The 22,853-nt window shown below is 43.1% G+C and overlaps 1 protein-coding gene across 1 annotated transcript in view; it reads left to right on the forward strand.

The window, feature by feature from the left end:
* Nucleotides 1–22,853, forward strand: part of LOC135094826 (uncharacterized) — an 82,255-nt gene that overhangs the window by 21,851 nt on the left and 37,551 nt on the right. The window contains exons 2-33 of the mRNA XM_063995234.1: nucleotides 1,169–1,274; nucleotides 2,287–2,380; nucleotides 3,335–3,464; nucleotides 4,127–4,275; nucleotides 4,913–5,040; nucleotides 5,577–5,774; nucleotides 5,953–6,149; nucleotides 6,801–6,957; nucleotides 7,266–7,447; nucleotides 8,373–8,503; nucleotides 9,046–9,137; nucleotides 9,602–9,778; nucleotides 10,064–10,359; nucleotides 10,737–10,834; nucleotides 11,293–11,422; nucleotides 11,775–11,896; nucleotides 12,242–12,372; nucleotides 12,954–13,205; nucleotides 13,816–14,003; nucleotides 14,721–14,866; nucleotides 15,288–15,424; nucleotides 15,863–16,012; nucleotides 16,444–16,655; nucleotides 17,022–17,137; nucleotides 17,401–17,651; nucleotides 17,954–18,144; nucleotides 18,813–18,943; nucleotides 19,549–19,673; nucleotides 20,301–20,474; nucleotides 20,968–21,164; nucleotides 21,721–21,877; nucleotides 22,264–22,365. Coding sequence (XP_063851304.1) covers nucleotides 1,200–1,274; nucleotides 2,287–2,380; nucleotides 3,335–3,464; nucleotides 4,127–4,275; nucleotides 4,913–5,040; nucleotides 5,577–5,774; nucleotides 5,953–6,149; nucleotides 6,801–6,957; nucleotides 7,266–7,447; nucleotides 8,373–8,503; nucleotides 9,046–9,137; nucleotides 9,602–9,778; nucleotides 10,064–10,359; nucleotides 10,737–10,834; nucleotides 11,293–11,422; nucleotides 11,775–11,896; nucleotides 12,242–12,372; nucleotides 12,954–13,205; nucleotides 13,816–14,003; nucleotides 14,721–14,866; nucleotides 15,288–15,424; nucleotides 15,863–16,012; nucleotides 16,444–16,655; nucleotides 17,022–17,137; nucleotides 17,401–17,651; nucleotides 17,954–18,144; nucleotides 18,813–18,943; nucleotides 19,549–19,673; nucleotides 20,301–20,474; nucleotides 20,968–21,164; nucleotides 21,721–21,877; nucleotides 22,264–22,365 — 5,016 coding nt within the window. The 5' untranslated portion in view covers nucleotides 1,169–1,199. The remainder of the gene's footprint in view (nucleotides 1–1,168; nucleotides 1,275–2,286; nucleotides 2,381–3,334; nucleotides 3,465–4,126; nucleotides 4,276–4,912; nucleotides 5,041–5,576; nucleotides 5,775–5,952; nucleotides 6,150–6,800; nucleotides 6,958–7,265; nucleotides 7,448–8,372; nucleotides 8,504–9,045; nucleotides 9,138–9,601; nucleotides 9,779–10,063; nucleotides 10,360–10,736; nucleotides 10,835–11,292; nucleotides 11,423–11,774; nucleotides 11,897–12,241; nucleotides 12,373–12,953; nucleotides 13,206–13,815; nucleotides 14,004–14,720; nucleotides 14,867–15,287; nucleotides 15,425–15,862; nucleotides 16,013–16,443; nucleotides 16,656–17,021; nucleotides 17,138–17,400; nucleotides 17,652–17,953; nucleotides 18,145–18,812; nucleotides 18,944–19,548; nucleotides 19,674–20,300; nucleotides 20,475–20,967; nucleotides 21,165–21,720; nucleotides 21,878–22,263; nucleotides 22,366–22,853) is intronic.

Genomic DNA, 22,853 nt, shown 5'->3' on the forward strand with positions numbered 1-22,853 from the left:
TGATGATGATGATGGTGATAGTGATAGGTAAAAATAAAATTCTCTCTCTCTCTCTCTCTCTCTCTCTCTCTCTCTCTCTCTCTCTCTCTCTCTCTCTCTCTCTCTCTCTCTCTCTCTCTCTCTCTCAGCATTTTCTAGCCTAAATCCTTTTCTTTCCTCTTTAACAAGTAAACTTCACTTAACCTATTTCAAGATCAACGTGACGTAACCTTTCCTCATTAACTAACCTCTAACTTAACTCTTCCTCTCTCTTTCTCAGTATTTTCTAGCCTAATTCCTTTTCTTCCCTGTCATTCATAACTAAACCACCTAACCTATTTCGAGATCAACGTGGTGTAACCTTTCCTCATTAACTCACCTCTAACTTATCCTTTCCTTCCTCTCTTATAAACTCTTTAACTTAACTTAATTCATCCCTCTTTCTCCTTCACAACCTGTCTAACTTGAATTTTCTTCCCTAACTCTTCTCTAACTTAGATCGTATTCTGAAACGGTTTGCTCTCACACCACGACTATTTTCAAAGGCCACAAAGGCAACCAGCCGGATTTTCAAGTGTTTCTCCTGCTTTTAATGTAGAAATGTTGTTAATTTGTCACTAGAACCGGAAAAACAACCTTGACAACCCACATCTTTTCATCACGACTATTTTAAAAAGGCCAGAAAGACAATCAGCCGGGTTTTCAAGAGTGTTTCTCCTGCTGTTAATGTATAAATGTTAATTTATCACTAAAACCGCAAGAACAACCTTGAAAATCCACATTTCTTTATCACGACTATTTTCAAAGGCCACAGTGACAACTACATGGGTTTTCAAGAGTGTTTCTCCTGCTGATAACGTAGAAATGTTGTTAACTTGTCACTAGAACCGGAAAAACTATTTTGAAAACCCACATCTCTTCATCACGACTATTTTCAAGGCCGCAGAGACAACTAGCCGGGTTCTCAAAACTGTTTCTCCTGTTCATAATGTAGAAATCTTGTTAATCTGTCAATGGAACCGTAAAAACACCCTTCAAAACCCGTGTCATTTCAACTAGAGCCTTCTGCATGTAGCGTAGATGTGGCGCAGAAGTGTTTGAGAATATGACACTTACTCAGCCTTTTCCGTCTCATAAATCCCACTACTTTGTACACTGCCACTCTGACCTCTTATTTTACGTGTTTCAGAGCCCAGTGCCGCCCACCCAGTGCCAGTGCCATGGGTGCCAGCAGCGTGGGCACCCAGTTCAAGTGTTCCCTGTGGCGCCATTACCTAGGACACCTCAGACAGTGGGTAAGCACTCTAGAACACAAGAACACAAGGGTTGGTGCAGGAAGCCATCAGGCCTACACGTGGCAGTCCCTGTATCAAACATGTCTGTCTGTTTCCACCTGTCATCCCCATCCATACATTTGCCTAGTCTTCTAAATCTCCTTAATGACTCAGCACTAACAACCTGATTACCGAGTTCATTCCACTCATCCACCAAGCACTAACAATCTGATTACCGAGTCCATTCCATTCATCCACCACTCCATTTGAGAACCAATTCCTTCATATCTCCTTTAAATCTAACTTCGTCAATCTTGAATCCGTTATTTCTTGTTCTGCCCTGAATACTGACTCTGAGAGGATTCCACTAATGTATGAATAGGGAAGTAGGAAAGTATGTTTTTGTGCAAGGACTGCCACGTGTAGGTCTGATGGCTTCCTACTGCTTCCTTTGTTTTGCTTGTGTCACCCTCACCCTCACACACACACACATACACACACACATACAGTAATTTCCTCGAACTTTCCAACAGACGAAATCTAGTGTCGTCAGTATTAGGTTTGTCCAGTTATAAGATTTTTGAAGTTTTCCTAGTGTGTGTGTGTGTGTGTGTGTGTGTGTGTGTGTGTGCGTTTGTAACAGGTATCAGACATTCCTGACCTTGAACCACTGTTTAGGAGGAGGAAGAGGAGATAGGCACACGCACATACATACACACATGACTAAACACACACACACACACGCAAACATACACACAGGATATGTTTTTTTTTTCCTTTTTCTTTCTTTTCTTTTCTTTTTCTTTTTACGGTCGATTATTCCTTACCTGTCTGTGTCTGATAGAAGTAGTAGTAGTAGTAGTAGTAGTAGTAGTAGTAGTAGTAGTAGTAATAGTAGTAGTAGTAATAGTAGTAACTAATATTTAACGTAACCTAACCTGACCTAACTCATGCTGTCACCCCGCCCTGAGCAGTGACTACCCCCCCCGCCTCCCCCCCCACAGTAATGGCCCCTCCCCTCTGTGTGTTTCAGGCATGGGTGGTGGGCGCCCTGGTGGTGGCCCTCACGCCCTTCGCCCTCCTCGCCGGTCTGAAGTCTACAGCGCCTCCAGAGAACGTTGAAGCCTGTAAGTCTCTCTCTCTCTCTCTCTCTCTCTGGGGTTCAAATTTAAGCCTCCGTCATATTTCAAATTGTTTCGAGAAATTTCAAAGAGAGATGGTGAAAATTTGACCTGAAACTTAAAGAAAACGCGAATGCTTTACTTGCCCCCTCCCCCCCTCTCTCTCTCTCTCTGATAATGATAATTGCAATAATATCGGATTTAGATTATATTATTTTCACAAACTGTAACGTGTTTCGGCGAATTTCTAAGCTAGGTGATGAAAATTAACCGCATATTTAACGTAAACACGAACGCAGCCATTTGTTTGTCTTGTTCATTTCACTTATAGCTTTCATGGCACTGATGATTTGATTACTCGTATGAGAGGTGGAAGTGTATTGGTTTGTGGGCGATTCTGGTAATTTAATTAAACACACTTATAATTGATTCCATTCCCATTTGGTTAACTGACGTATAAACAAGACTAGGAAATTTTAAATGTAACACGAGATTTTGAAAAACTTCCTTAATTTCTTCGTTTCTTTCCACAATTCTTTATTTTTTTATTTATTTGTATTTATTCTAACCTTGCCTTCCGTCATTTCTCCGATCAGTAACTTTCAGCTTGGTCCTGTTACTCTGAAAACATTATGCCTTTTGTAAACAATGAAAATGATTATTACTAGAGCTTGCATACACCACATAGATTCTCCCAGCATAGCAAGTGACTGGGGCAGGTTCAGCTTGAGATCGTGAACCCTGCTGCTGGTACCTCAGTAAACTATATTTGAACCTCAGACGTAGTATCTCCCAAATGTGCTTTCATGGTTCTAGTAACAGATTGACAAGACTTAAACATTAATAACCGGAGAAACGCTCTTGGGAATCCGGCTTATTACCTCTGTGGCCTTTGGAAATGGCCATAGTGAGAGAGCGGAGAGTTACTGAAGACGTCTCATTGTGTGGTTCGTTTCCCAGGTCACTTTGAAGCGCGGGGCCTTTCGACGGAATGGCCGCTTGGTCTGCTGCAGTCTTTCGTGTGTGGGATGTCCAATGAGTGCCAAGAGGAGGGCCAAGACGACCTGCTGGACCACTTCCCGGGAGCTGCGTGAGTATTAGAGTTTAATGTTGCTTATACTAATAGTCTGTTGAGTCTATCCCAGTTACATTGTGGACGAGCATCTCTGAATGTTAATGATAAGTAAATTTGGATACGTCGTACTGAAAATATCATGTTAGGACTGTTTTTTACCCATTAAGAGGAGGTATTTAGTAGTCAGATTGTGTATTTCAGAGGCAATAGCGATTAAATTTTAAACAGTAAAGATTGCGTTACAAGCATCTTTTATGAATTGGAAATAACATTTTTTCATATAGATTTTCAGTGTTCATAATTAAAGGATGATTACAGTTTTTGCATACCTTAACAAACATAGCCACACCTGACCTAACACAGCCTAACCAAACCAAACCTAACCAAACCTAACACACCCAAACCAAACCTAACCAAACCTAACACAGCTAAACCAAACCTAACCAAACCTAACCAGCTAAACCGTACCTAACCGAAAACAACCTAACCTAACCGAACCAAAAGCAGGAACTAAGAAATGAGATAACAGACAAATTTACAGAGAAGAACACAACATAAGACAACCTGGAACTAAGGAACCCCAATTACTGTTTTTGTGAACCTAACCAAACAAGAATCAAGGAACCAAGAAACAAGTTAAACATAAAGATAGAACAGTAACCTCAAATTGCTTCCAGGGTAAACGAGCTTATCAACGCGACGTACCTTATCGATGACAGCAGCAGCAGCAGCCTCCTGGACCGCCTGTTTGCCCTGCCTCGGAGCCTCAACCTCCTGAAGGGGCTGACAGACCTCATCACCACCCCAGCCCTCTCTGCTCTCATGGGTGTGTGTGTGTGTGTGTGTTGCTTCAGTGCAGAGGTAGTCAGTGGGGGTTTCTCTCTCTCTCTCTCTCTCTCTCTCTCTCTCTCTCTCTCTCTCTCTCTCTCTCTCTCTCTCTCTCTCTCTCTCTCTCTCTCTCTCTCTCTCTCTCTCTCTCTCTCTCGTTCCTTTTTTTTTTTTCGAGCTTCTTCTTGTCTGTTTGTGGTGTTAAATTCTGTAATGTGTGTTTGTTTTTTGTCTTTTTTTGTTTTGTTTTTTCTTCACGGAGTCATATTTGCATTACTGACGTGCTTCTGTCTCTCTCAGTTTGTCAGTCTTGCCTTCAGTCAGCGTACACTTGAAATACTACTACGAGACAAACAGACAGACACAAAGAAAAAGACCCCTACTTCCTATTTTCACCCACGTACAGTACACACCCTTCTCTTTAATCACCTTGAAATAATAAAACTAAACAAAAAAAACAAAACAAAAAAACTAAAAAAACTGACACTCCATCCTTACAGAAAATGACAAAAAGAAAAAAAAGAAGAAGAAGAAGCACACAACACAATCATATATACTTATTTTCACACTTTAAAATACAAAAACTTATAAAAAAAAACACGAAAAACCCTACCTTCCTCTTTCCGTCCTTACAGAAGACGGCTTGGAAGTGAGCGACATAGTGAAGTCCCCCTCGATACTGGCTGCCACGTTGACCTCAGAGCATGACCTTGACCCGGCTGTGGTGGAGGCCTTCCTGGAGTCTCGCATCAATGTGTCCAGGGTAGGAGGCTTGACCTGGGTTGATACAGTGACCCAAGATGCTTTGATGGTGATAGTGATAGTGATGATGGTGTTGGTTTAGTTGCCTGATTTCTCACTTGTCTTGCCTTGTGAATACTTAACTTTATATATTGAGATTTTGAACTTGTTAACTGTTTTAGGGGCAGGATGTAGTGGTTAAACTAATTTTTTTTTCATTTTTTGTTTATTTTATTTGTTTATTTGTTTTTTCTTTCTTGTTCTTTTCTTTCTTCTTTTCTTTGTCTTTCTCTTGTTTTCCTTGTCCTCCTCTTCTCTGTCCTTGTCTATTCTCTTTCCTCCTATCTTCCTCTTCCTCCTCCTTGCCTTCTTTCTCTTTCCCCCTCCTTCTCCTCCTCCTTGTCTTCATTTTTATCATCATCCTTCACCTTGTCTTTTCTTCCTATTCTTCCTCCTCCTTGTCATCTTATCCTCATCCTCATATCTTCAACCCATCACCCCCTTCCTTCCTTCCTTTCACCACTACAACACCACAACACCCCTTCCTCTCCCCACCAGGTGATCTCCCTTGCTGGGGTGCGGGGTCCCAAGGAGGTGGTGTGCTCCCCTCAATACTTGGGAGAGTTCCTGGTCACCAACAGCACCCACCTGGTCACTGATCTCTCCTGGGCCCTCTGCCACCTCCCTTTGTCCGAGGCCGCTAACGTTACTGCAGTCTTCCTTGCCTCTCTTGATCCTGGGAGGCTAATTGTCAAGGTACTGATTGTGGTGTTATGTTTACTAGCTTACTATGACTGTTACTCTGTGATGTGCAACCATTCACAACACTAATGACTGTATGAAACCTTTATAAGCATTACAAAAAAGAAAATTGGGATTAGAAGAACAAAAAACATCACTAGTAGTATTCACCCTCCTTCATCCCCTTCTGCAGGTTGGGGAGGTGATAGAGGCAGCCGGGGGATACAATGCAGAAATCCTGATGGAGCAGGTAGGGAGCCTGGTGGGTGCTGTGGGTCGCCTGGAAGGGTTGGCGCCCCTGGCCTCCTCCTTTTCCCCCATCCTGAGTGCCTTGGAGCCTGCCAGGAGAGCCATGGAGATCTTGACCTTGAGTATGTGGGATGAGGTTAGGTAAGTGGTGTGTGTGTGTGTGTGTGTCTCTTTTTTCATCTTTTATTTGTTTACTTATGTGTATTTCTCTCTCTCTCTTTCTCTTATTCTTGATTTTGTTTCTGTGTAACCTTGTGTCTCTGTATCTCTCTCTTCCTCTATATCTTCCTCCTTTTCTTTTCCTTCTCTGCATGTTCTTTCTCTTTATTCTAGTCTAATTCTCCTCTTCCTTCTTATCTTCATCTAATCCTCCTCATCCTCCTACTCACTTTTACTCATGTTCTCCTTCTCACCATTCTTGCACAACATTACCAGACAACCCAATTAACATTTCTTGACCTCCCTCAGTATTCGTCACCTGAGATCAATATATTCAAATACTACCGCTCTTAACTTCACTTCATTTTTCACTTCTTAGTCACTTCTCGCTGATTGTCGCCATTTTCTTCTATGTCACCATTTTTAGGGACTTTTCATCGTGTTCTTACCCTGCCACCATTTTGTTATTGCTATCACTATTTTAAGGTACCATTTTTGCTGCTTTGAACAGTCTGCAGTGGCTCTTATTGACCAATAGTGTGTTTTGTTTTTAAGTCAGTGAATGAGTGAGTGAGTGGGTGAGTGAGTGAGTGAGTGAGTGAGTCAGTCAGTCAGTCCTGTCCCTCCCCGCAGCTTGGGTGACTTCCTAGGGTTTGTGGAGGGTGCAATGGGGTCCCTCAGCACCGACAGCTCCAGAGTACTCACTGAGATGGTGGAGCAGGCCACAGATGCCACACTTCACCTCCTTGCCATCGCTGAGAACCCAACCAACTTCACAAACCAGCTGGAGGTATGTGGTAGTAGTAGTAGAAGTAGTAGTAGTAGTAGTAGTAGTATAGTTTTTTTGACATCCTTACGAGCTAGTATCTTAATGGGCCTTTTTCTTTTTTGTTCTCTTGTTGGGCAGTCCTTCTCTTACATAAAAAAAGAGTAGTAGTAGTAGCAGTAGTAGTAGTCATCACCCTTCCCTGCACACTCCCATCCCTACATACACACAGCAGCCTGGACTCCCAAACACACCTACCTACCTTCTCCCACTCCACCACTTCAGCACACAGCAGCAGCAGCAGCCCTCCCACCCTTGCCTCTCTCCCACAGGGGCTTGGCGACCCATGGGAGGCTGTCCTGACGGAGATAGGGGTCACCACAGAGGGCATCGTGGAGGAGATGGAGGTCGTGATAGGGTATCTGAGGCAGCACCCTGTACAGCGCTCCCTCATGTCACTTGCTGCTACTGGCCTGGCTACCTTGCTGCATGTGGATCCCTATAACACCACAAGGTTAGGAATGGTGAAGGTTTACAATGTTAGGAATGGTGAAGGTTTACAATGTTAGGAATGGTGAAGGTTTACAAGGTTAGGAATGGTGAGGGTTTACAAGGTTAGGAATGGTGAAGGTTTACAAGGTTAGGAATGGTGTAGATTTGAATTGGTGTGCTTTGAGGTTAGCGATGGTGAATGTTTGATAAGGGAGATGCTTCATATACTTTTTTTTTTTTTTTATTGAACTTTTCTTGCTTATTTTCATTATTTATTGTGTAGGGGTGTTTGAAAAGTTAGGATGCCAGATACTAATTTTGGTACTTTTATATATTTTTTTCTTCTTCTCTTTATTTCTTGTTTTTTAAAGGTACAGTACTGGGGTGTTTGAAAAGTTAGAATGCCAAATACAGATTTTGATAGTTTTATTTCATTTTTTCTTTTTTTTCTTCATTTATTTATTTATTTTTTTTATAAGTACAGGGGTGTTTGAAAAGTTACGATGCATGCGTTATGTTCTTTTTTCATCGCAGTCTTAGTTATGTGTAATGTTTTTTCCTTTGTGTAGTGAAGTGAAGCAGTCTAAGTAAGAATCTAAAATCTTGTCAACACACTCTTTAATTCCACCTCAAAAACACACCAAGTTGGAATGGCAGTTTAATTATATTCTTTTCATTCTATTCCTACTTCTCTCAAACTCTTTACTTTACTTCATTTCTTAGTCACTTCTCACTGATTGATGCCATTTCACTGATTGACGCCATTTCCTTTTATATCTCACCATTTTTAGGGATTTTTCACCTTGTTCTTACCCCACCACAGTTTTGTTATTGCTATCATTATTTTAAGTACTTGAGTGCATAGCAAAATCAAGCAGTCTAAGTGAGGATCCAAAATGTTGCTAATACAGATACTCTTTAATTCCACCTTTAAAAACACACGGCAGGTTTGAATGGGAGCTGGATGAAGTACTGAACACCATACTGGAGGAGTCTCGGGTTCCTTTAAACACCACCTTCGCCCGCACCCTGCTGCCCACACTTCACTCTGCCAAAGTCTTCATGCAGGCTGTCGATGGTGCGTTTGTATGTGTGTGTGTGTGTGTGCGCATGTTAACTTATCATACATGGCCTCATTTTCTTCTCTTTCTTCTCTTCTGTCATGTCTCCAGTACATAAATATCTCATTTTGGACCTTATTCTGAAACACTTCTGCACTGCACCTCCATTACATTCAAAAGGCTGTAGTTGAAGTTACTTGTGCTTTTAAGGGTGTCTTTATGGTTCTAGTGACAGATTAACAAGCTTTCTATGATATCAACAGGCGAAACACTCTTGAGAACCCATCAAATCCTTTCAGTGGCCTTTGAAGATTGTCATGGTGATAGAGCAAAGCATTTCTTAGGATATTTTTATTGTTCTAGTGACAGATTGACAAGCTTTTTACGATATCAGCAGCTGAAACACTCTTGAGAATCCACCTAATCATCTTTGTGGCCTTTGAAAACAGTCATGGTGAGAGAGGAAAGCATTTTAGAATACAGGCCTTTATGTTACATCCCGCTCACCTCCATTATCTCCTCTATTACGTCTTATCATTACGCATTGCTTCCTTGTCAGGTATGGCGTCGCTGGTGGTGAAGGAGCCCCCCTTTCCTCTTCTCCCTTCCCTCAGCATTCTGACTCTCCTCTCCAACTGCTCCCAGCTCAAGGTTAGTGTCAGATAGGTAAGGATGTGGACCCCTGGATTATATATCTCTTATGGGTCTTGCTTTGAAAAGGATAGGCAGGAGTAAGATGGTGTGTTTTATAAAGGGACTGCCATGTGTAGGCCTGATGGCTTCTTGCAACTTCCCTTGTGTTAATTTTTTCTTATTTTGCTCTCAGATTTCATGTACAGTCACTCCAAATAGTTACGTTCTCTTTATTACGTCCTTCATTTTGTTACGGAATTTACTTTGTTGTCAGACTTCATGCACAGTTTTTCCAAGTAAGTTATGTTCCCTTCATTATGTCCTTCACTGTTACGGAGCTCATTTTGCCGTCAGATTTCCTGTATAGGGCTGAGAGTGTGAGTGATGTGTATGTGTGAGTGTGTGGTGCTTTGTCTTGGCTGTTCTGTGTGGGAGATTGCTGGCTTGGTGTATAGATAGGTACATTACAGCCCACTTTACAGACTGCAGTGGAGGGGGAGGGGCTGGCTGCCTGGCTGTGTGGCGAGGAGTCCGTGGAGCAGTGGGGTCTGGAGGAGCACCACTCTTATTCACTGTCGGAGAGGCTCTGCAGTGGTGCCGGGAAGACTCAGCTTGCAAACATCACACAGCTGCTTCAGAACGCCCTCAGCTACTCACAGGTAACCCACACACTTGACTGTACCCTGTGTGGGGCCAGCTGTACTACACCTAAGCTCCTGGGGTGTGGTACAGTGGTCCATGAGACTGTCCCTTTCCATTAGGTGTTGACAGGGATAGGAGTGTGAATGACGTGTGTGTGTGTGTGTGTGTGTGTGTGTGTGTGTGTGTGTGTGTGATTGCCAGCCTGGTGTATAGATAAATGGGTAGATAGATCCCTTTGAGATTAAACACCACCACCATCACCATCACCATCACCACCCTTAAGTCATCCTTCTCACCGTCAGGAGCCACAGGACAGCATGACGGCCTCAGAGGTGATGGATGCTGTGATGGACCTGCTCAAGACCCTGGACTCCTCGACACACATCCACCAGGCCCTTAACCTGACCGAGAGCACCCTCACTCCCTCGCTGGACCTGGAGTGGTGGCGGCGATGGCGGCCTGAGGGGGAGGTGGTGATGGGGCAGGTGGGAGGCAACAGCTCGGAGCCCCTCTTCCCCGTCCTTCCAGCCCTTGGCAGTGACGGGTTCCAGGATCTTACGGAAGGAGTGAAAGACTCAAAGTACATCATACAAAGGCTGTGAGTTCATACAATTTTCATTTCTGTATAACTTAGGCATAGCACATCTGGCCACATACAGCATGCAGGGGTGAACCAGTGCGTGCTGTGGGGTCTTGCTGTGGGTGTGTGTGGCCAGCTGTGCTATGCCTAAGCTCCTGGGGTGTAGTATGGTCTACAAGGCTCACTTTTTGCCAGGGGCCAATGGGGCTGAGTGTGTGTGTGTGTGTGTGTGTGTGTGTGTGTGTGTGTGTGTGTGTGTGTGTGTGTGTGTGTGTGATGCCTTGTCTGGGCTGCCCCATGTGGGATTGCCAGCCTGGTGTATATATAGATAGATAAATAGAATCTGTAGTTAATGATAAGATTGATAGTAATAGTTATCTGTTTCATTACCTCAGGGTGAGCATCTACCTGAACCTGGTGGGAGGGGGTTGTGGAGGTGCCCCAGGGTCCCTCGCCTCCGTCCTGCCCCCCGGAGGTCTGGAGAATGTGGCAGGTAAGCACTGATCTGCTGTGACCTGCCCTGACCACCTCCACTACATTTTCAGATCATGCTACTTCCTTCATCCTGCTCTCAGTTACTCTTGTTTTTCTTTTGTTTTTATTTGTTTAGTTTTTAATTTTCACTTGATTGAAATTCTTGTTGTTATCAAATTTTAGTGCAGTTATATTATTCATAGACATTTTTTCGTATAACAACTTTTAATTTTGAAAGTAATTGCTCTACATATGTGTATTTATTTATCTAACATTTGATAATTTTATCTAAACTCCAATTTTAGGTGATCCTTTTGACTGTTCTTTTGGGAGTGGCACCTCATTGGGCCTCTTCTACTTTTTGTTACCCCTGGCCGGTGCCACTCTTACGTAAAAATAAATCAATAAATAAAAAAAATACACATTACGAAGTGATTTCCAATAGTGACCTAATGATCCCACCTTGACCTCCCTCAGACATTGTGACCTCAGTCCTGGACACACTGGTGCACCTGGCGGCTGTGACCCAAGACCCATGGCTGCCCGGTGACCTGCTGCGGCATCCCAATATGACCTCCTTCCTCACCAGGATCCTGCCACCAAATGTGTGAGTGGCTGATCTTACCTGTGTGTGTGTGTGTGTGTGTGTGTGTGTGTGTGTGTGTGTGTGAGAGAGAGAGAAGAGGAAGTCACTTATTTTTTAATGTGTAATATGTTAGGTACTATTTTTTTTTATCAATTTATTCCATTATCTTTTATTTATCATATGTCATCTGTGTTTTTTTTAGAGGTACAGTAGTTATGTTATGTCCTAGATGACTTAACAGCACTATAGCATTAGCACAGGTGACTGAAGACTACAAGTGCTTAATTAGACTACTTCAGAACTCAAGGATAACTCAGTGACTTTCTATATTTACAACCTTCACTCCTTCACTTCCTCACTCCTTCACACACAGGATGGTGGTGGTGACTCGAGGCTTAGAGGTGGCGCAGTCCCCCTGGGTAGAGGTACCAGCGCCCATCCCACAGCTGCTGGTGCTCCTCAATGCAACTCACTCTGCTCTCGTCTCTGTGTTGGGTGAGTGTGCGTGTGTGTTTGTGTAGTGGTTATTGGTGTTTGTTGTGTTTTTTTGTTTTTTCTTAGGTTTTTTATTTTCTTCAGTGTGTTTTTAGTTGTTTTCAGTGTGTGTTTTCATTTTTTTTTATTTAGTGTGTTTTCATATGTTTTTTATTTCTAGTTTGTTTCTAGTTTTTTCTTGATTGACACACACACACACACACACACACACACACACACACACACACACACACACACACACACACACACACACACACACACACACATCTACACAGCCCAATCAACAGCATAATCTCCACAAACCTTAACATTTTTGCCACTAACATTTCCACCAATCACTTGCAGAGGAGGGGGATGTGTGGGCATGGTGTGGGGAGGGAGGCTGCCCACACTTGGCCAGCCTGACAAGCTACGCCCACCTGCTGCCTCACCTGGTGGCCTTACCTTACTTCACTGGCATTGTTAAGCCGGGAGAGGTGAGAGATTGAAAGGAATGATAGACAGTGATGAGTGTAGGAGGGAAGCTTGTGAGTGACAGAGGGATAAGAGTGAGTGCATTCAAGGGAGAAATGGTCACAAGAAATGGGAAAGACTGTGGTAAGCATGGGAGGGAATTGAGTGACAGAGAGGAAGAGGGGAGGAGCAGAGGTAGTGAGTGAAAGGGAGGAAAAGAAGGAAAAATATGCATGTGGTTAGATAGGGAGGATAAGTGTCAAAGAAGAAGAAAGGCAGTGAGTGAAAAGGGAAAGAAAGAAGAGGATGAGAGGGAGAATTGTGAATGCAGTGGTGTTTGAAGTGGAAAGGACAGTTGTGAGAATGAAAGGAAAGATGAATGTTAATATAAGAATGGGAAGGGAAAGCAATAGTAAACAAGAGGAGAGGAGAAAAGAGAATGAGAGGAATTGTGAATGCTGTTGTGTTTGAAATAGTAAAGATAGTGTTATAGGGAGTCACCAAACCAAACTCAAACTGAAACAGAAACAACCTAACCTAACTTAACCTAACCTAACCTGGCTTAACCTAACCTAACCTAACATTCTTCTCCCTTCACACATAGGAGGAGATGCAGATCCTAGCCAACAATTCTTCCTGGAGGTATTACCCTTGTCGGCCCCCATCCAACACCACTGCTGCCTCCCTCACCATGTTCTTCCCCCCGACCTCCTCCTTCATCGCCACCTCGCAGCCGACCATCGAGAGGGTCAAGGAGGAAGTGGAGGATCTCGAGAATTACCTGTGTGACAATTTTGATGTGATAGTTGATGAGTTGACGTCAAACGAGGAGCTTACATCTGCTGTCAAGGCCTTCGTGAGTTTTCTTTGTTTTGTTTTGTTGTGTTTTTTGCTGTCTTTGCTGTGACTTCAAAAATTTAAGCCTGTATTCTGAAACGCTTTGCTCTCTCACCATGATTATTTTCAAAGGCCACAGAGATGATCAGCTGTGTTCTCAAGAGTGTTTCTCCTGTTAGTAATGTAAAAATCTTTTTAATCTCTCATTAGAACCAGAAAAACACCCTTAAAATCTTGCATAACTTCAACAAGAGCCTTTTGAAAGTAGTGGAGGTGCAGCATAAGAGTCTCAAAATGTGGCTTTTAATTATTTACCATTTGTCATTCTTAGGTTAGTTTACGATGATGTTTTCTGCTGAGGATTAAAATCCATCTCTGCTTACACATTCACTATAGTATTATGCATATTTACTGTATTCTGAGTAACATTAGATAATACTCTGAAGTTCGGAAGTTGTACTTGGTGCATAGATTATAACTTCAAGACACAAATGGTAGACAGAGATAAGATACACATATTTTGAAGAATAAATAAACCACCATTTTTATTTAAAGAGGGAGGTTACAAGACACCTCCTCCAATGCCCCTCTTACATAAAAAAATATATATATATGTATTCACAATTCAGATGGATGACCTGACATCCGACAAAATCAACCTGGGTGCTGCTGTGAGTCTTCTGAGGTCACTGTGGCGCACTGTGACCCTGCTTGACATCCCTGAGCTGGCCAACAACCTGACAGGGGGATCACTTACCCTTGAGGATTGGGAGAGACCCTTCAACTCCCTGGCTGTGAACAAGAGTGACCCTAGGAGGTGAGGAAGGGAAAGGAATGTGAAGAGGAAGAGAAGATGGTGAAGGGTGGGAGGAAATTGTAAGGGAAGGGAGATAGGGAAAGAAGGAAGAGGAGGAGGTAGGAGAGAAAAAAGAAGAGGGAGAAGGTGGTGAAGACTGGAAGGAAGTTATATGGAAAGGAAGAGGCAGGGAAAGAAGAAAGAATAAGAAGAAATTAGTAAAGGATGAAAGGGAAGTTGGAAGGAAGGAGAGAAGGAAGAACAAGGAGGAGTTAGTAAAGGGACAAGGGCAGGTAGGAAAAAAAGGAGCATGAGGGAAGAGATAGTAAAAGAATAAAGGGAGATAGGAAAGAAAAAAAAGGGAAAAATTGAAGATTGGAAGGAAATTAGAAATAAAGAAGAGAGAGAGAGAGAGAGAGAGAGAGAGAGAGAGAGAGAGAGAGAGAGAGAGAGAGAGAGAGAGAGAGAGAGAGACCTAAGCACATGCACTCTTTGCCTACTGTTCCATATTTAGATATAAGCAAACTTCTTGAATGCTACAAAAATCAAGTAACAAATGTCAAATTATCATCTCACATCTCTTATCTTTCTGTCTTTCTATTATTCCCCTTTTAGATTTATTTTTTTAGTGATTTTAGCATCCCTCTTGCCTTCCCTCTTTCCACCTCAGACAAAGCAAAGCAAGTGTCACATTTACAACTCAGAGGTCCATCCACTCATTGCATCCTGTCCCTTTAGAGTGCTGGTGGAGGAGGTGGAGCGGATGCTGGAAAGACTCCTGGATGAAGAAACGTGGAATGGGACTCATGTTACATACCGCAACATCAACTTAGGTCTTCATGCTGCCCTCAACATCTCCACAGCCCTCACACACACCCTGCAGAGTAAGGCACTGGGTGTTGCGTCCCCCTTGTAAACAAACAAACTGAAGACTTTTGGTTTGTTAAGTGAAGGTTTTGAAGGTTCTTATTTAAAACTTCATTATTTTGGTCCACATTGTGTTTCCCTTGTCAACAAACTGAAGACTTGTGAAGATTTTGAAGATTCTTATTTAAAACCTATTCATTATATTAGGAGTTTGTATTGTGTGCCATGCTTAAGCTACTAGGGGTTAGTAGGATGGTCCACAAGACTGTCCCTTTACACCAGGGAGGGGTGACAGGGCTGAGAGTGTGAATGATTAGAGTGTAAGTGTGTGGTGCTTTGTCTCTGCCAGCCTGGTAGATAGAGAAAGACTTAATACTCCAGTTACTACTAATGGCTGTACTCTTCATTGGTCTAACCTGCCGTGCCATCACTGTGCAGAGGGAGGTGTGAGTCTGGCAGACCTGCTTGGTGTGTCGTCAGATGACCTGCTCTTCTCCCGCTTGCTGCAGGGTCCCCAAGGCCTGGCTGACATCCTGCTTGCTGAGATGAACACTTCTGTTATCACTGCTGTGTTGGTCAGTCCTGTGTTACTTGTTGTTGACAGGGTAAAAATTTAAATGGTAATTACTAAAAGGCTTTTATGGTATTGCTCAGTCCACCTGTGCCATTTACCGAGTTCTCTTAGAAGGATACAGACTCAAATGGTAATTATTAACAGGTTTGTAAATTAAGCAACTATACTCTAGTCCTTTCCTTGTTTATTGATTGGTTTTATTTAGATGTATATGTATGTGTAGTCAATAAACAACCTATCTATCTATCTATATGTTTATGTATGCATGTGTGCCTTGTTTCTTCTCTGATTTATTCTTTAGTTTTCCTTTCTCTTTCATTTTTACCTGTGTGTGAGTGCCGTGCCTTGTCTGGGATTGCCGGCTTGGTACATGGATAGAAATATGATAGACCACATTTCAGTCAAACAATGGAATGCAGTGTGGCCTCTAACTTTGCAGGATAGGGACGTGCACAGCTGGCTCAGCGGGGCGTGCAACCGCAGCAGAGACTGGAATGCATGGGTGGAGCTGCTCTGTAACTTCACCCTTGGCGAACCAATGCCCAGATTCATGAGGTCCAACCTGGCGGCGACTGTTTTGGAGGCAGTGGTGAGCACCCGACTGTTGAGGTGGCCAGGGAATAGAATAGTGTGTGTTGAAGCAACCAGGGAGTACAATAGTGTGTTGAGGCAGCCAGGGAGTAGAATAGTGTGTTGAGGCAGCCAGGGAATAGAACAGTGTGAACAGATAAAGGCATCTCATCACCAGAAGTTATTGTGAAGCATCATAACCAAAACATTAAGAAGCAAGAGATGTTTAACCCAAAAAAATAAATAAAAAACCCCACAGTGCTACCAATCCCCACTGGAAACAAACCAAAAGAATTATCCAAAATTAGATGAAAAAGTGTCCTGGAACCTCCTCCTTGAAAAAAGAACATCTATAAATTTAGAAAGCCTTAATTTAATCTTTGCCATTCATGAACCCTTTATTATCAGATGGCCAGCAGCATTTAGTGACATTTTGTTCCATCCCTGCAGGCACAGTTCACTTCGGCAGAGACACCATCACCACCGCCACTACCAGTGTCACCCTCACAGCTTGTCACCAGTCTGGAGAACCTTGGTGAAGCTCTCCGCCAGTTTGACTTCACCAAGCCTCCAGTCGTGCCTGATTTCAACCTCCTGGTGAACGCCTCACGGTGGGAGGCAGACAGACTGCTTGCCGCTCTGAGGGTGATGCAGGAGGACTGGTAAGTTCTGTCTTATTCATTTGTGGTGTTATTAACCCAAATATTTTGTTAGGATAGGGAACAGTCTCATCATGAAGGGCAGGGGTGAACCAATGTGTGCTGTGGGGCATTGCTGTGGAAGTACCATGTATCTGCTGTGGTCTCAGGATTGGAGTAGGTGTAGGGTAGGGAACATTGTCATGATTAGGGGGCAGGGGTGAACTAGTGTGTGTGTGTGTGTGGTGCCTTGTCTGGGGTGCCCTGTGTGGCATTACTGGCTTGGTGTAGAGACAGACAGACAGATCCACGCTACACTGATAATACTTCACTCTCTTCATTTTCCTTTAGGTCATAAATGAAATGTGAATGGTGTGTTTGTTCCCTCAGGCCATTCCTCCTCCTGGACGCCCTGGTGCAGAGGGGACCAGTGGAGGTGCAGGCGGTGGTGAGGGAGACTGACTTTGCCCTCTCCTTACTCCTGCAGGGACTCCCTTCCTCTTCAGGTATGGCACAAGAAATTAAACTGCTGTTTCTTAGACTATTTAGAATTCTATTTTATGAAGAAAACAATAAATTTGTGGGTAAGGAGGATTGTGACGACACTTAACAGAATGATGGTGACAGCGGCAACAACAACAGTTATGATTATGAAGGTGCTGACAAGCTTCTAGACATTTACACACCACCACTTTCCCTCACCAGACACCAACACCATTACTGAACTCAACAAACCTCTAATCATTCACACTGCCACTTCCTCCACCAGGCACCAACACCACCATTACCGAACTCTACCAGGTCCTCAATACTTCCTGGGTGGACCTCCTGGCTGGCATCCACCACAACATCCACCGTGAAGTGCCCCTGGAGACCCTGACAGTGGAGAACGTCTGTGGGGGGAATTCCACCCTTGAGGAGCCTGAGGGAGGTGACGGGAGCTTCCTGGAGGCTGTCGAGAAGCTGTGTCTCTTTGTCTCCTCCAACCCAGACATTTTTGAGGAGGTTAAATATTTACAGGTAGGAAGGATGATGTGTCTAAGTTTCTGTGGTATTGTAGGGTGGTTCACAAGACTCCTTTTCCACCAGGCTAACAGATGTTTGTGTGTTTGTGTGTGTGTGTAGGGCTTTGTGTGGGGTGCCCTGTGTGATATTGCCAGCCTTAAGATATAGACAGGAAGAATGATTAAGAAAGTTTATCATATTCTGTTTTTATGTGTTTGTATATCTTCAGTTTACATCTCATGCATTGCTATCAAAACACCTACTCTACCTTTATGTATTAGTATATCTCCTATTTACATTCCACACTTTGCTACCAGAACACCTCAGCCCCACTGCCGTCCACCAAGGCCGTGTACAGCAAGAGCCAGGTCGTGGCAGGCAGTGTGCAGCGGCTGGTGGTGGCGGCAAGGGACCAAGGGGTGAGGGACGTCCTTGGCTGGCCGTCCTTCTTTGTCAAGGAGAACTGGAGGCGTCTCTTGGGCAAGATTTACCCGAATGTTGCTGATGAGTAAGGGAGGATGTGTGGTGACTAATTCATTATTTTATTTGTTTATTTATTTATTTATTTGTTTATTTTATTTTAACATGCTATATATTCCATCTAAGGCTGAGTGTTTATGGTGTGTGTTTATGAGTGTGTGGTGTGTTTCCTGGACCATATTGTTAGATATACTTCATACTTAGATTTCCTTTATTTATTCTTTTTTCATTGTAAGTGTAGCAGATTAATGTTTGGCTTTTATTTATTTATTTTTTGTGATATGCCACATTTAAATTTCATTAGATTTTTACCTTTTGTTGATATTTTCTGTTGGGTGTATCAAGTTTTCTATTTTTTTTCATCTTATTTTTTGTCCTCTTGTTTTTTTCTTCTTGTTTTTGTCCTGTTTCCTGTTTTTTATGATCTTCCGTGTTTTTTGTCCTTGTTTCCTGTTTTTTTGTTTTGTTTTTCATTCTCTCCTGTTTTTGTTCTCTTTTCCAGTTTTCATCTTGTTTTTTGTCTTCTTTCCTGTTTTATCCTCTTTTTTTTCCTGTTTCTTATCATCTTTCTTATTTTTCATCCTCATCTTTCCTGTATTTTATCATTCTTATTTTTTTAACCTCCTTTCATCTTGATCTTCCCACTGACCTTCCCATCCTGACATTACTAACACTACCCCCCTCCTTCCCCCACAGGATCACCGCCAAGGACCTGGAGGAGCTGGTACCGTCCATGGTGTTGGTTTTGGGGTGGCTTGGTATGCCCCAGAATTCCACCTTCCCCAAGAGTATTGTGCTGCAGGTCAAGTGGATGAACCTCATGTTGGGTATGGCATGTTTGGAGGGAGTGTTTGAGTTTCTTTTCATTTTCTTCTTTTTCTTTTACTTTTTTTTTTTTTCCTTTTTCTTTTATTGTTTTTTTTTTTGTCCTATCTTGATTTTTTATTTTTCTATTTATTTATTTATTTATTTTTCATATGATGGATTATCACTTGGTTTTCTCTCTTTTCTTAATGTGATGGATTCTCAGTCTTTTTCTTGCTTTCTCTTTTTTTTTTTCTCTCTCTCTTCTGTTTTTTTAGTTGTTAGGATAGATGTCAAGGGATTAAAAGGGCATGAGGTTAATTTCACCCTTGCTAAGGTCCACAAATACACGTGTAAGAGGTTAGTTGAAAAAAATTGTAGATGGTAATGGGGAAGATCTAAAAACAGTGAAATGGTTAAACTTAATTATTCTTATTTATTTATTTATTTATCTTCATGTAAGAGGGGCGCTGGCTGAGAGCAAAAAAAAAGAGAGAGAAAAAAACGGCCTACTTGGGTGCTGATCCCAAAAGAAAGATAAAAAAGATAATGCAAACTTTGAAAATAAGGAGACCGGTGACTTAGTGTAAAATGTGGCTAGTTAATCACCTATGTCGTCACCTTGCAGCCCAGGACTTGGAGGAGGTGCTAAACAGAACAGTGGTGCTGAGTGGCCTGGCCGACACCCTCACCCTCACTTCCCCCGGGGCTCTGAAGGACCTTGTACAGAGCCTCACTCAACACCCTGACAAGGTATGTGGTAGGGAGCCTGTTACTTGTGTTGTGTTTTGCATTGGTCCTTGAGATTGTCCCTAGCCTGTCCTTTTCTCTCTTCCACCTCCACTTCTTTCCTTGCTGTCTCTTTCTGCCTTCCACCTTCACTCCTTCCCTCACAGTCCCAACCTTTCTTTCACCTTCATTCCTCTCCTCACAGTCCCAACCTACCTATCACCTCCATTCCTTTCCTCACAGTCCCAACCTTTCTTCTACCTCTATTCCTTTCTTCAGAGTCCTAACCTTTCTTCCACCTTCACTCCTTCCCTCACAGTCCCAACCTTTCTTTCACCTTCATTCTTCTCCTCACAGTCCCAACCTACCATTCACCATTCACCTTTCCTTGCTATCGTTTTCTATCTTTCACCTCCATTCCTTTCCCTCTAGTCCTACCATGTCCGCTCACCCACACTTTATCCTGGAATAGACTTGGTAATCAAGTCGTTTATGTTGAGTCATTAGGGAGCTTTAGAAGAAGAGTAGACATATTTATGGTTAGGGATGATAGGTGGAAAATAGGTGTGTTTTATAGAGGAAATGCCACATGAAGGCCTTGTGGCTTCTTGCAGCTTCCCTTATTTTCTTATGTTCTTTTGTTCCTGGCAGGTTGGAGAAGCTCTGGTGGCACTGGAGGGGGTGGAGAGCTGGATGGAGGTGTGCCAGCTTAATGTGAGTGCCCTGGGGAGTGATGTCGCTGCTCTACTTAAGGAGGTGTGCCAGGTGAAGGAGGAGGACCTGGTGCAGGAGCTGAGGAGCCTCTTGGGTCTTGATCTGCTGCTGGTCAGTTCATGAGCCTTGTTTTCCTCTGGTAGAAGTTGAATTTTTCCTTTTCTCTTTAGTTAATATGAAAATCAGAGCTTGGTTAGTAAGGTTAGGTTGGGTTTGATTGGATTAGGCTTTTTCCATTTTCTTTTCTTTTGAGTTCACATGAAAGTCTTGAGTCATTTAGGTTTGTTTTACGTGGCCTAGGTTTGGGTAAGGTAGGTTTGGTTTGATTAGGTTGGGTTAGGTTGTTCCATTGTCTAACCTAACCCATTGGAAATCAGTTTTTTTATTTTACTTGATTTTTTTTATTTGAATGGAAACCAGCCATTACTGTTTGAATATCAGACAGGGACGGCTTCTTGCTTCTTCCCTTATATTCTTACATTTTCACATTAACTCAACTGTCTCGGTGTTTTTTTTACTCATTTTTGTTGCCCTTGGCCAGTGCTCCTCTTACATGAAAAATCAACAACTCATCCTATTCTTCCTGTTCATCACCACTCACCAGCAACCAGACCCTATCATGACCCTGGAGGATTCCCTGAAGCTCCTCATGGCTTACATCTCCACCCTGGATGAGATGGATAAGGTTAGGACGCCCCTTGCTGCCCGCGGTGGCCTCGTGCAGTACCTGGGGCTGCAGCAGTGGATGGACGTGCCCTCCGATGCCTTCAATGTCACGCTGGATGAGATGGAAATGAACAGGTAAGGTCAAAGTGCAAGGTGAGGTAGTTGTTTGAATAGTCAACTTCTCTTCAGCCTCTCTCTCATCTCCTGCTGTCTATTACTGCTACTTGCACATTAATTGGTCTTCTGATCTTGCTAACTGCATGCCTCCCCTCCTCCTGTAGCCTCAATGCACAAAACTTTCTACTTTCTCTCACCCCCTATTCTGTCCACCTCTCTAATGCAAGAGTTAATCAGGACTCCCAGTCATTCATCCTTATTTCTAGTAAACCGTGGACCTCCCTGCTTGCTTCTGTATTTCCACCTTCCTGTGACTTCAACTTTTTCAAGGAGGCAGCAAGACACATCCTCCAATTCTAGATCACCCTTTTGACCTTTCTTTTGGGACTGACACCCCAGTGGGCCTTTTTTTCACTCTTATTGCTCTTGGCCAGTGCCTGTAAAGAAAAAAATAATGAAAGCATCCTTGATGATGCAAGTAACATCCACTGGAGTTTTAGTAGCCAAGACCAGAGACACTGAAGACCAGAAACACTCAAGACCTTGGTGGTGACTCCCTCGTGTCTTGTTGCAGCACCATGATTGTGGCCGGTGTGCTGGGCCCCCTGGTGGTACGGGGCAGCGAGGACACTCCGGAGGGCCACATCATTATGAACGTCCTGTTCCTCTTGAGTAGTTACCTGCGGATGGTGCGCTGGTTCTTGCTGGCATCTGCAGGGAGTGTGAAGGAGGTGAGGAGTGTGGCACAGGTGGTGGTGGTGGTGGTGGTGATGTGATGTTTAAAATATTTAGTGTGTTTTTTTATTTTCTTTATTTATTTGCTTCTTATTTATGTTTGTAGTGTTGATAGTGTTTCTATTGGCTGTGTGATACTTTTATTGTACTTTGGTGTTTTCTTTTTTTTTTTTCTTTTTGTTGTATTTGTTGTTATATTTGTTGTGATGGTGTCTAGATTTCTCCCAGGCAATAACTCTCTCTCTCTCTCTCTCTCTCTCTCTCTCTCTCTCTCTCTCTCTCTCTCTCTCTCTCTCTCTCTCTCTCTCTCTCTCTCTCTCTCTCTCTCTCTCTCTCTCTCTCTCTCTCTCTCTCTCTCTCTCTCTCTCTCTCTCTCTGTCAGGCTTACATGGACAAGCCAATGGTGATTCAGTTCCTAGATCTGCTGGACCAGTCACCGGAGATTGCCAAGGAGTACGTCAGTCTTCTCAGCCACTTCTCCACAGTAAGTACGAATGTTTAGCTCTTACCTTCCTTCAAAGTGAACATTCTTGTGTCATGTTTTCTCCCCCATTGATTCTGTTAACTGTTAAACTATCTGTGTGTCTGTTCACCAGGCTGGCAATCCCTGACAAGGCACCACACACACACACACACATCAACACTCTTAGGGATAGTTAGACAAATTAAACATATTACTAGAATCATAAGAGTCACCCTGAAAGTCACATTAATTCCCAGGGCTTGTTAAAAAGATCCATCTGTATACCAGGCCAGCAATCCTACCAGGTGCACACACACACACACACACACACACACACACACACACACACACACACACACACCATTCACATTCAGCCTCATTCCCCCAGCAGTAACAAAATGCTTGAGAATCTTGTCCCCATGTCCACACAACATGTCTCCCTTACATCACCCTTCTTCATTTTATACACCTGACTGTCTTTCACAAGTACAACATTTACAAACACACCA

This window comes from Scylla paramamosain, chromosome 47 (genome assembly GCF_035594125.1).
Source record: "Scylla paramamosain isolate STU-SP2022 chromosome 47, ASM3559412v1, whole genome shotgun sequence".
Classification (NCBI taxonomy): domain Eukaryota; kingdom Metazoa; phylum Arthropoda; class Malacostraca; order Decapoda; family Portunidae; genus Scylla; species Scylla paramamosain.